We start from the raw sequence: 12,466 nt of genomic DNA on the forward strand, positions 1-12,466 counted from the left end.
TTCAGTGTTTAAAATATATGCAAGTGATGCTGGCAGGCAACATACAGTCTTCATACAGACAATGAATTTAAAACAAACTGTTGTAAACACACTTTTGACATGCCTACCACTCAAAATAGCTTTGGGAATTCCAGACATTTAGGAGCTTGTCAAGAGTCAGTTTGACTAAACAGTCTTGGTTTGGACCATTACTGCTTCACTGAGGGGTAGGGAGAATTTGTGCTTGCAGACTGTTGTTACATGGAAGCTCACAGACACTGAATCCGCAGACTCTGGAGCCACCAATTTTGCAAGTCTAGAACCATTTCAGGTGGTCACACAGGAAACATTAAAAGACAAAAAATTTGTCCAATTGGTAAAAGAGCAATGTCTAATTTCAAAATGACATTAGATGACCATGGTGCAGATGTTGAGCCTTCGAACTGCCCCCCAGCTCCAACTTCAAAACTACGACCAAAGGCCTATGTGCAGAAATCCTGAAGCTATGAGAAAGAAAATCAAGAGACATCCAGTGCTCCACTCCAGAACATTTGTATTGAGAGTCATTATAGCAAAAGATTATCCTACAGCCATCTTAGAACCAAAAGAGAATTCAGTGAACGGACCTCAACTGTGCACGTCAACAAGTTTGGAAACGCAGGTGCTTTTTTAACCAGAGCCTAAGCCACTCTGTTGATTCCAAGATCAGTAAGAACAAAGGTAGGTTTAAAAAAGGGACTTTGATTCATAAAGGCCAACAAAACAACCTGGGCAGAAAGGTAATGTTTGAGGAGGTGAACTGCAAGGGGTAATTCAGGATGTAAAAAGGTAAGCTCCTAGTGAAAACAACAGACTTCTTGGTACCATACTTACCTTCCATACAGGATTTCACTTTTATAGAAGCTAAATGCTGCAGTGGAAGTTAGACCTTTGGTCTTCTCACACAAATTGAAAACTTCTCCAGAAGAAACCCTGCACAGTATTTATAGTAGAGTAAGTGTTCACATACCTAAAGGTTGATAGCCAACCCTCACTCGGCGATACCAGCTGTGACGGAGCTTTTTCAACTCTTCTCTATCGTGCAGTGGGAAAATCTGAACTAGGATACCACTGGTCAATAACCTTCTCACTAGAAGAACAAAAAAAACCACAACAATGTACCCAGCACACCTTCAAAGGACAATGAAGTTGACATAAGCATACAGGTTACATTATGTACTTAGCAAGCCTAAAGTTCCTTTGAAATAGATATAGGACTTGAAATAAAAAAAAAATAAATTGTCTGCATGTTAGTTAAAAAATTATTCATAATAGAGAGCAGTTATATTTATTCCTACAAAGACTGTGCTGTCCACTGGAAGAGAAACAGCAACCTTTTTACATCTATTAACTATTCCATAAGTTTTTAGTATAATCAGTTGCAGCTTCAATAACAAACAGTGATACAGATCAGAACTGAAATGCCTTATGTAGCTTTGTGAGGAAAGCCTTTGTTGTATTAATAATTGGAAAGACACTAAAAGCATTTTTGAATTATCAGTTAACACTAATTCATAAATTACAACACATCTTCATTGCAAACAAACTATATATTCCACAATTTCTATTTAACTTTGCTATGGAAAGCAATACTTCACGTGTGGATAAAAAATTAACAGACTGCTCTGGAAGTTACAACCATATTAAAAAAAGAAAATAAATTCAAAAACAGGAGAGGGGAGGCACTGGAAGCTGTGTGATAGTATTTAACCATTTCCCATAGGCATCTGTTTGGCATAACTAAAAATATACTTCGACTATATAACAAAGTTACCAATGTAAATTCATCTTACATTTACATTTATTTACATTTTTTGAACTGCTAATATGCGTAGAACTCTTTCTTTGATGACCAACACTAATGAATAAAGATACTGTTATTAGAAGGACATACAAATATTAAGAAAATTCTCCTAAGAAAGTGTAGCATCTCTGCCAATGAACAAGTTCCATAGAAACAACACTAGCTCTAATTGCTTTTTTCTCCCATGAAAAGGAAAAGCTCCGGAAGCAATGAGGAGGATCAATGAAACCAAATAAATTAAATAAAACTTCCTTCATATTATGAAATTTGTAACTCTGGGGCACTGTTACTTGTTCCAGTACTTTTACACAGAGGCAATCCAAGTATACCATTATGTAATTTAAAAAAAATAAATATTTTTGGTACTAATTAAAAATAATGGATGATGTCAACATGTGTGAAAACTATCCAACTGAAAAGAACATAAGGCCAGAGCCTAAGCCGCACACAAAAACTCAGAATGAAAAGCCCACTGGAAGTAATCTGGCCCAACTTCCTACTTGAAGTAGGCCTAGCTTAAATCAGGCTGCTCAGGGCCTTTTCCAGTGAAGATCTAAAAGTTTCCCAGGACAGAGTTACCAACAATCTCTTTAATTCCCTGTCCAATGTTTGGTTACCCTATTGTGAAAAAAACTTTCTTGATACCCATTCAGAGTTTCTCTTGTTGCACTGTACATCCATTTCTTCTTGTCCTATCACTCTGAAGCAGTGAGAAAACAAAGCTGATTAAAAATAGTGGGACTTCAGTGTCCAAATGATTTCTCTTCATTACAGGAAAATTAATTTTTTTTCACAATGAACACTATCCTACATCAACACAGTGCATTACAGGCAACAAACTACATTGCTTACCAATTGATTTTCCTGGGTACAGCTTGGCCTGAGGATATCCAGGGATCATTTTTTCATTTTTAGCTCTCAAATTCTCAAGTTCGTGTTTGATGATATACTGACATTCTGCCATTGTAAGGAAACTGTGATTGTCATCTAAATCAAAAAAAAGGTTGTGTGAAATTGTGCAGCAACAGAACACAATCCTGGCAGCGAATAACTACAAAAAATGATCAGAATCAGGAAAAAAAATTATGTGACTATTATTGCCAACGAACATCCATTAGCAAAAACTCCACTATTTAAAATAAACTTCTTCTTGAGAAGAAGCTTTCTCACTGCATTTTTTGACTACCCAGATAAACTAAGAGAACAAATCACTCAAGAGACAGACACCTCTGAAGTATTAATTGCTGGTGCCTTGCTAAAAGAGTCTTCCTTAGGCATCCACTATTTGTCAATCTCAGCATCTCCATAACGCTTTCTGACACGCAGTTCCCGAAGTATTTACATAACAAAAACCAGTAAGATGTCAAGGAGGAATCTCCTTTACAGTAAGCATTTCACACCAAATACCACAGAATCATAGTCTCTTGCTCTTATTGCCCATACAACATAATAAGCCATTTGAGATAATTAGTTCTGATAAAAATATGGAAAAAATGTAAAACAATATGAAAACTTCCAAAAAAACCCACATTTTTGAAAGCTACAGTAACAAATCTATTGTCAACCCCATCATCGGGAAAAAAAGACTGATTTCCTTCAGATAACGACCAATTAATTTTTTCTCCTTTTAGAAATAAGAAACAATAGAAATTGCCCTAGATACACTAAGAAGAAGCTAAAACAGCAGCAAATCTCTAATACAAAGAATAACAACATAGTATCAGTTAAATTGGGCAACCAGAAATACTGGCAAGACAACACAGGCCGCAAGGGTTTTTTTGTAGGTGACATTTTTCACTCATCTAAGCACAGTCAACTCTCTTATCCTTGACAAAAATAAAATTATACTAATGTTTTTGTACTTATGTTTTTGGTTTTGTTACTAATGTGTAAAAAGAAAAAATACCAGGAGATACAGCAAAAATTATATTTTAGATTTACAGCAGTTGCAGTTCCAGCTGCTCCTAGAGCCTCTCTTAGCAATGACAGTCAGATTTGCATCAAGAAACGAAAATGGCACTTTTGCAACTGCCAATTGTTCTCAAGGCTTCCTAATTTCAGGAAAGCAAGGTCACAAAAGAAAAGACACTGCAACAGTTATTGCACACAGCAGCAGAAGTGAACAGAACTGGCATCCAACAACAAAACTTCAGCTTTATTATTGTTTCAGACGGACTCAATAACCTTGATATTGAAAACGTGGTGAAAGGCATCACTCAAACGGGCACATGAAAAGTACTGGCAAGACTAAGCTGGAACTCCAGTATTTACCTGGAAAGCAGAATGAGTTCTGCCACTGTAGGGGGGTTAAATACCTTACAAGCAGCACATTTAAAAAGAAACCTTACTGTATTGGTTCCTCCTTAAAACAAAAGAGGAGAAGGAACAATTTCCCTAATCATGCCCAAATCCCACTGAATGGCTCTTTAGTGCTAATTAATTGTTTAATTGTTTGATGTGTACATGTAATAGAGAAAAATGTTTCTATTTTCTCCAGCTAATTATAAGATAATAAGCCTCGAAACTGGCTCATAGAAATTAAATTGCTATGCTAATTTACAACATTGATTGTTAATCATAAAATCATGTTTATCAACTATTTTGTCTTATTTTCAACGAAAATCTTTCATACAAATAAGAGACTATTTGGAGCATTGAAAAGCATAAAGAAAAACACAAGCAAAAAATTAAAAGCCATTTGAACAAAAAAAAAAATCATTATATGATCTGAATTTCCATAGTTAAAAATGAGTATTTATTCATGACTTGGTCTTCCTATTTCTGTTCACTGACATCCTTCCATAGAACAAAGACTGTGAAAGATTTAGCAGTGTAATTCTTATAATCTTTAGTCATACTTTGCAATGACAAAGACCCCTACAACCGCTTACCTGCAAAATCTTTGAAAGTTTTTCTACTGCTGTACGTAAAAGTTCTCATTGAGTTATCATTACATTCCTTCACCAGACCCACAGTTTCAGCTCCCAGCAACAGCCTTAAGTGGGACGCTCCAACTAAATAAATATTTTCATGTCCATTTTCTGTGACCAATGGTTTAATCAGCAGTTGTGCACCTTTAAAGTAAAGAAAGGCAAAATAAGTAAGAAAATACATTAAAATTACATCTAAAAGCCCTACTGTTTTAGCACCCACCACAACAGTCCTATTTAACAGGAGCACTGAAAATGCCTCTTAAGGGCACAAAGAATTAAGGCTTCAACAGCGTTTGATGTGTGGTGTTTAGAATCTTGCAGGGCCATCCTTGGATTTAGCCCTGTTTCTGGGGAAGCACTCAAAACAGTGAACTGGAACAATGGGGACAACTGGGATCTACTCCCTTAATGTTCACACCCCATAAGGAAGCAGTGCTTCTGCAAACAGTCCCACATGTTTTAAGGAGACTAGACTTTTGAAATAGAAACATCCCTAATTTATTTAACAGAGGCCTGAAACCAAGTTTGCAGTCACAAATCCAACAGCCACAGGAATAAATGACCATAACCTATAAACTACAACAGCCATAAAAAATGTCTCTCAAAAAAATATTAATTAAAAAAAAAAACAACAAAAACCACAAACAAAAACAACAACAAAACCCCAAACAAAATAAAAATAACCAAAACCCAACCAAAACCCAAACAAACAAAACCCCAAAACAAACAAAAAGAAACAACAAAACCATCCCAAGAAATTACAAATGAATTAGCCTAACTTCAGCTGCCAGAAGTGGACTAAAATGAGTGATGAAATATTGTCTGTAAAACCCTGCAAGCTACCAAGAATGTTACTAAAATCCAACATGAATTCAACACGATTAAATTGCTTTCTGCTAACTTAACTTTATTCTACAACACGGTATCAAGTCTTATGGACAGGATGTGAGATGTCTTCATTTTGGCAAGGCTTACCATGTTTCCATGAGCAACAAGGGAAACTTGCTCTAGACAACTGCTATAAAAACTGACATAAAAACTACTTTGAGAGACAGGTTATCAGGTTTTCACTGAAAAAAACAGAAGAATTCTAGAATTCAACTGGGCTTTGACCTTAAGCCAGTGTTTTCATTAATAACAGGGTTAAGAAGGTTCAGTTATTACAGTTTCACGACAGCAGCATGAAGGTCTATTCACTCTAAATGAAGCAACTTCAAAAATGCAAAGCAGAATGAGATTGGCCAAACAATCATTAAACCACAAATTCCTAGAAAACAAACCTTCTGTAAGTCTTCATATCACGGTGACAGCCAATTTGTTTTCAAACTGTTACCGAAGATCATACTGTACTCACCTCCATCTGCTTTTTTGTCTACAATTCGTTTAGTGAACCATTCTATGGTTTCTTCTTTGGTGCCTTTTGCAAGTTCAATCACTACCAGAGGCCTGAAGTTAGACTCAACAGTATCCAAGAATGACCAGCTTTCTGCCATCTTTTGTGTTTTTTGCACCATCTCTTGCGAGCTTGCTAAGTACAAAACCGGAATAAAAGGTAAGTGTTAAAAAATACACTTTACTACACTTTAATACACTTTACTACACTTTACTACAGCGAGTTACACGTGTCTGTGTTTAGCAAAGGCATAAGTGTGCATTTTTGTGGACTTACTACTGTGACCAGCTTGAGAAACCTCTCCAGTTGTCAAGGCATTATTAGTCCTCAGTGGCTTACTTATGTCCTTCTCTCTGAGTAGGAAAAATGTTGTTGCGATAGGGAGAAAATATTGTCAAAAACAACCTTGCAATTTCCTACAGTGTATCTGTCAGCAAATGAAAACATTAACAGAACCTTAGTCAAACAGATATCTAAAATCAATAAGCTTCTCATGGTAAGAGTATGTAAACATATGATGATAAGTTTAAGAAGGAAATTTCTCAGTTAATATTGTAAAGCTTTAACCATACCAAGGAAACCTTTATTATGCTGGGTAGGTGAGCAAGACACCTGTCATACAGATAGGCAAATTAAGCACAAAACACTTAAATGACTTTTTGAAAGCTATAAACCAAGTGTTCTATGACAAAGTCCGTCTGCAAAGCACTGAGCATCAGCACAGCTTTATGCCTAAAAAGTCCAAATTATCTAAGTGGATCTTTATAGAACCACAGACTTGTTGAGGTTGGAAAAGACCTTTGACTCCAACCATTAATGCAGCACTGCCAAGTCCACCACTAAATCATGTCCCCAAGTGCCACATCTACAAAGCTTTTAAATAGCTCCAGGGATGGTGACTCAACCACTTCCCTGAGAAGCCTATTCCAATGCTTGACAACCCCTTCCACGAAGACATTTTTTGCAATACCCAGTGGTACAACTTGAGGCCATTTTCTCTTCTCCTATCACTTGTCACTCGACAGACCCACACCTTGCAACAACCTCCTGTCAGGTAGTTGTAGAGAGTGATAAGGTCTCCCCTGAGCCTCCTTTTCTCCAGCCACTCCTCTTTAGTCTTGTTAACAAACTTTATACAAAGATTCTACAGAGATCATTATATCATGCTACATAAAGCAACTTAGAGGTATTGATATAAAACAATCTGGTAACTAACCTACTAAATATTAAAAAAAAAATTAAAAAGCCACCAAAAAACCTATCACAGACTTAATTTACTAAAGTTAGGGGAAGATTTGATGATTTTGTTTTGGTGGGTTTTGAGGGGTTTTTTGCTATTAACTTGACTGAAGAAAGGATTTTACCCACTGTCTTCAAGCAGTTGCCCCTCCTGTTCAAAGAGTGAACTTACTTAATTTCGAAGCAAGTTGCTGTAAGGATGCAGTTTAGCATTTATGAGTTATATTTGTGTGATTCAAAGAGAAATCACAGTCTGTAGTATTTCATATAAACTATCCTACAAAATACAGTGATACTGCAAACACATGCATATCATAATAAAAAAGCCTATTCATTTTTGACTGGCAAAAAAAAAGCTTTCAAGCAAAATTTCAGTGGGGTTTTCAGTTAGTTTCACTTGCCTTTCACATGCACACAATTCTGCAACACTCATATTTACAGCTCTGAACTCAAGTACACATCTTTAAAAGAAATACACTTAATAAGTATTTAAAAATATTTTACATGCATATCTGCACAAACAGAATGAATCAAAGGAAAACACCATCACGGATGAGGCACTGTAACTGGGATTGTCAAGGACTGACTACACTGTTTTGACAAGCCATTCCACCTCAGTGCCTCCCTATCCATAATCAGCTGTTGGGGTTTTTTAAGATAATGCCTGACACATTGTGCATACAGCAATTTCTAAAGAATTTAAGAATGAAAAGCACTAGCTGTTTACTAAACATTACTATTTAGGAAAACAGCTTTGCAGAACAGTTCTTTTCTGAAAAAAGCCTGTGTATAAAAGGTGTGCTGCTCAGTGAACTTCATTTATTGGCTCCTATCACAAATTCAGAGTCACTGTGCTTGGCATAGTGACTATTTAAGAACCATAGAATCATCACAGAAACACAGAATGGTTTGGGTTGGAAGGGACCTTAAAGATCATCTGGTTCCAAGTCCCCTGCCGTTAGTAGAGAGACACATTCCACTAGACCAGGTTGCTCAGAGCTCCATCCAACCTGGTTTTGAACACTTCCAGGGATGAAGCATCCACAGCTTCTCTGGGCAACCTGTTCCAGTGCCTCACCACTCTCATAGTAAAGAATTTCCTCCTAATGTCCAATCTAAACCCACACTCTTTCAGTTTGTTTTGCTATTTTTTGGCTTTTGGTGAAATTTGTTATTTTCAGGCTTATTACTACTGAAAACTAGAACAGATTTGAAGCACTCTTCCAAATCGTGCCTGTGATTTCCAAACAGCTTGCCCAAGGCCCAGCACAGACCCTACGGGAGGAAACTTGGCCTCTTCTTCCATACATACACAGTGAACTTCTGACAGACCCCGAAGCCTGGGAAACAGACCCAAAAGACCCTCTAAGCCCCACAGCCCCCCTGCCCGTCACGGAGCGGCTGGGTGGCGGTCACAGAACCAGTTAGGTTGGAAAAGACCTCTGAGATCATCGAGTCCAACCTGTGACCACCATTACACCACCACGTCAACTCAGGGCAGCGGGAGCTTTCTAGGGGCTCGCTGCGCGGCCGGGGCAGGCTCGCTGCGCGGCCGGGGCAGGCTCGCTGCGCGGCCGGGGCAGGCTCCCTGCGCGGCCGGGGCAGGCTCCCTGCGCGGCCGGGGCAGGCTCCCTGCGCGGCCGGGGCAGGCTCCCTGCGCGGCCGGGGCAGGCTCCCTGCGCGGCCGGGGCAGGCTCCCTGCGCGGCCGGGGCAGGCTCCCTGCGCGGCCGGGGCAGGCTCCCTGCGCGGCCGGGCCCACTGTGAGGCGGCCCATCACGACTCCCTCCCGCCGCCAGTCTGCGCCTCGCTCTCCTTTTATAGGAACCGGACGCCCAGTGAGGACAGACACCCGGCCGTCCCCGCCGCCAGCGCGGCCGGTGACTCACTCCCTCCCTGCCTTCTTCCTGCCCGGCCGCGCTCCGCCAGCGGCCGCCGCCCTGCGCCGCCACCCTGCCCGCTGCCCGGGAGAACGGGCCGGCACCCAGCCCCGTCATCCCCGTCGCGCCCGTGAACGCCGCCAGGCGGCGGGGCAAGGACTGGGGGTGTCACAGGTGCCGCGGCGGGGGCCAGCTCCGCGCTGGCTCCGCTCCGCGCCGCGGCCGGATGGGCGGGAAGGGGGAAGGCTCCTCCCCTCGCGGCGGCGCAGGCAGTGAGGGCCCCTTCCCGCTGGGCGACCGCCGCCCACTCCCCACTCACCACCGGTGCCGGCTCCACATCCGCATGCCAGGGCGGGGAGGGCAGGGGAGGGGCGGGAGGCTGACGGCGGCCCCAGGCACCGGGCCCGGCCGGGAGCGGCGCCGGGCCGGCCCAGCGTGGCACCGCCCGCCGGCTGCCGCTGGCCGCGCCCCTCACACGGGGCCCATCCCATTCCATTTCACACCATCCCGGCCCGGCCCCTGTCTGACCGGCCACTCCTTGCACCATGATGCGTCCAAAATGTTATTAGGTCAGTGTTGTATCAACACTCGAATAGACCACGAGCTCTCATGTCATCCTCTTGTTTATTTTCACCTTTCCCTCCCTGTGCTGTCTCCTGTCATAGAATCACAGAATCAATTAAGTTGGAAAAGACCTCTTGAGAACATCGTGTCCAACCACCATGTCAACTAGACCATAGCACTAAGTGCTCGTTTCTTGAATACCTCCAGGACAGTGATTCCACCACCTCCCTTGGTAGCTCATCTAATCACCGTTTCTGTGAAGAAATTCTTCCTTATATCCAATATAAACCTACCCTGGCACATCTTAAGACTCTGTCCTCTTGTCCTATCACTGGCTGCCTGGGAGAAGAGACTGACCCCCACATTGCTACAAACTCCTTTCAGGTAGTTGCAGAGAGTGATAAGGTCTCCCCTGAGATTCCTTTTCTTCAGGCTAAACAACCCCAGTTCCCTCAGCTGCTCCTCATAGGCATTGTGCTCCAGACCCTTCACCAGCTTTGTAGCCCTTCTCTGGACCGCTCCAGCACCTCAATATCTGTCCTGAATTGAAGGGCCCAGAACTGGACACAGTACTCGAGGTGCAGCCTCACCAGTGCCCAGTACAGGGGAAGAATCACTTCCCTGGTCCTGCTGACCACACTGTTCCTGATACAGGCCAGGATGCCATTGGCTGCCTTGGCCACCTGGGCACACTGCTGGCTCATGTCCTTCCCTGGACACAGCCAAAACCTCCTGCGGGAGCTTCTGCCCTCACTTCAGCTGAGTCAGTTTTATTTCCAAGCATTGTTTTGTACAGGCAAAAGAGGACATTTTTGCATTTTGATACTAATTGTAGAGAATATAGTTCCACACATCCATTTGTAGCTGGGAAGCAAGAAATGTGACTGCAAAGCAGTGGTGACAGGCGAAGGAGCTGGCCAGCAAAGCCACTGCTGGGCTTGAGGAAGCCTTTTCAAGCCTTTCAATATATTTGGAAATAAATGCAGATTTTTGTATGTAAATTTTACAGCAAGAAGCTTGATTTGTGTTTGGTAGCCAGTATAAAATACCAGTTTCTGGTGATAAGTTTTTCTATTATTTATAGACAATGAAGCAGTAAGAGTCCAGGGCACCCTGGAAAATGGAGATATGTGAATGCTTGAAATTCAGGTACTACAGACTGCAGTGGGGAGTAGAAGACAGACACCATCTGTATCAGATAGTTTGGGCAGAATGTATTAGTCAGACTTCTTAAACTGTGTTTCAGTCTTGTCCAGCTTCCAGTGGCCTCACTGAATAGTTATTCACCTCTGAGCATCTCCAGCTGTGAAAACTCTCAATTCCTGGAGAAACAACATGACAACAACAAAGAACTGGGTTTAACAAAAGGGGTTTTTTTAGACACTATTCTTGTGCTTTGCATGTTGGATGCATCTTTTCGAATATCCACAATGTCTTCATTGGTCTTTGGGCTCTTTATTTTAGGGGCCCTCTGGCCTTCTTGGCCTGAGATCTTCAGTCTGCTAGTGGTTTACAAAAAATGTTTTTAAAACTATCGCTGACACCTCTTACATTTATGAGTTTTCAGTGGGGACTTGCCATTATCCAATTACTTTGGCCCAGGAAAAGAGTCATTCAAGATCAATGTCTTTTCTGGTATCAAATTAATTTTTCTACTGGACAGGGTCATTTAATGTCAATATTGCTTCATGGGACTGTCACGTTTCCTCAATGTCGTGTATCCACTAGGTGTCATATTCTTGCTATGCAATGAATTCTTAACTGTTATACTCTCTGCTTCTCCCTTAAAGGTTTGCATTTTGCTAGCCATGCTTAAAGGTTAGCACATAAAGCCACGTTCACAAAAGAAAAATAGGATTCATAAGTAGATAGTGGATGTGCCTACAAAGTAATGTACACACACATACACTGCTGGCGCAGTGGAAACCGTTTCATCATGATGGCAAAAATTAAATTACTTTGTGCCAATCACAGTGTTAGAATGACTAGAAATTTTGCCTTAAGAGGATTAGCTAATTTAAAGATGGATCAGGTATGCCCATCCTAAATTGCAAACTGCACTGGCATTATAGCTAAATATAAATCCCAAGCATGTATCTGTGAGTGACTGCAGTCCAGTCTTGCGATTCTGTTATCTGATTATAGCGTTTTCATGGTCTGTCTCTGTCAGTCACTATGCAGACTGCAGGCACAGTAGAATGGATGAGCTGTGGTAAGGCAGAAAAAAAAAAAAGAGAGACAAAAGAAGAATCCATGAAAATTTCAAGAGCAGAGGATTTATTTTTATTCTGTGGTTAACCCACTTCTCCCTGGAGTAATGACTACCACAGTACTTAGCCCAATTAACAAGCCATTAAGCTACTGTGAAGTGAAATAATCTTTTACACCTGGTCAAAACTTTGCTCATATTTTGAGTGTAGTTCAATGCCTCACTGAGTCCATACAGCATCTCACTACTACTAAAAGGGTGAGCTCTCACTCCCAGTCCACCACTAACATTTCCTTCTCCCCATGCCTCTTGTTGCCAGATGAGTGGCTCTGCCCTACACTTAAGGCAACTCTGGCATTCACCAGATCCTTCTCTGAGCCCACTCAATTTACTAGCTCCACAGTAAACCACCTACTTTTGGCTTGTTT

At 41.4% G+C, this 12,466-nt stretch overlaps 1 protein-coding gene across 2 annotated transcripts in view; it reads right to left on the bottom strand.

The window, feature by feature from the left end:
- The window catches only part of ANO10 (anoctamin 10), a 125,111-nt gene extending 115,387 nt beyond the window's left edge, over window positions 1-9,724 (bottom strand). Inside the window, exons 1-5 of one of the 2 annotated variants that reach the window (XM_064672101.1) lie at window positions 9,585-9,724; window positions 6,110-6,283; window positions 4,714-4,896; window positions 2,675-2,809; window positions 989-1,108 (exon numbers count right to left, since the gene is read on the bottom strand). In XM_064672101.1, the coding sequence (XP_064528171.1) occupies window positions 989-1,108; window positions 2,675-2,809; window positions 4,714-4,896; window positions 6,110-6,269 (598 nt within the window). In that variant the 5' untranslated portion in view covers window positions 6,270-6,283; window positions 9,585-9,724. Of the gene's footprint in view, window positions 1-988; window positions 1,109-2,674; window positions 2,810-4,713; window positions 4,897-6,109; window positions 6,284-6,424; window positions 6,502-9,584 lie in introns of those variants that run through there. The other variant, XM_064672112.1, reaches the window with a different exon arrangement.
- Between the last annotated feature and the right edge of the window lie 2,742 nt (window positions 9,725-12,466).

The sequence above is a fragment of the Pseudopipra pipra genome, chromosome 1, assembly GCF_036250125.1.
Source record: "Pseudopipra pipra isolate bDixPip1 chromosome 1, bDixPip1.hap1, whole genome shotgun sequence".
Taxonomy (NCBI): Eukaryota; Metazoa; Chordata; class Aves; order Passeriformes; family Pipridae; genus Pseudopipra; species Pseudopipra pipra.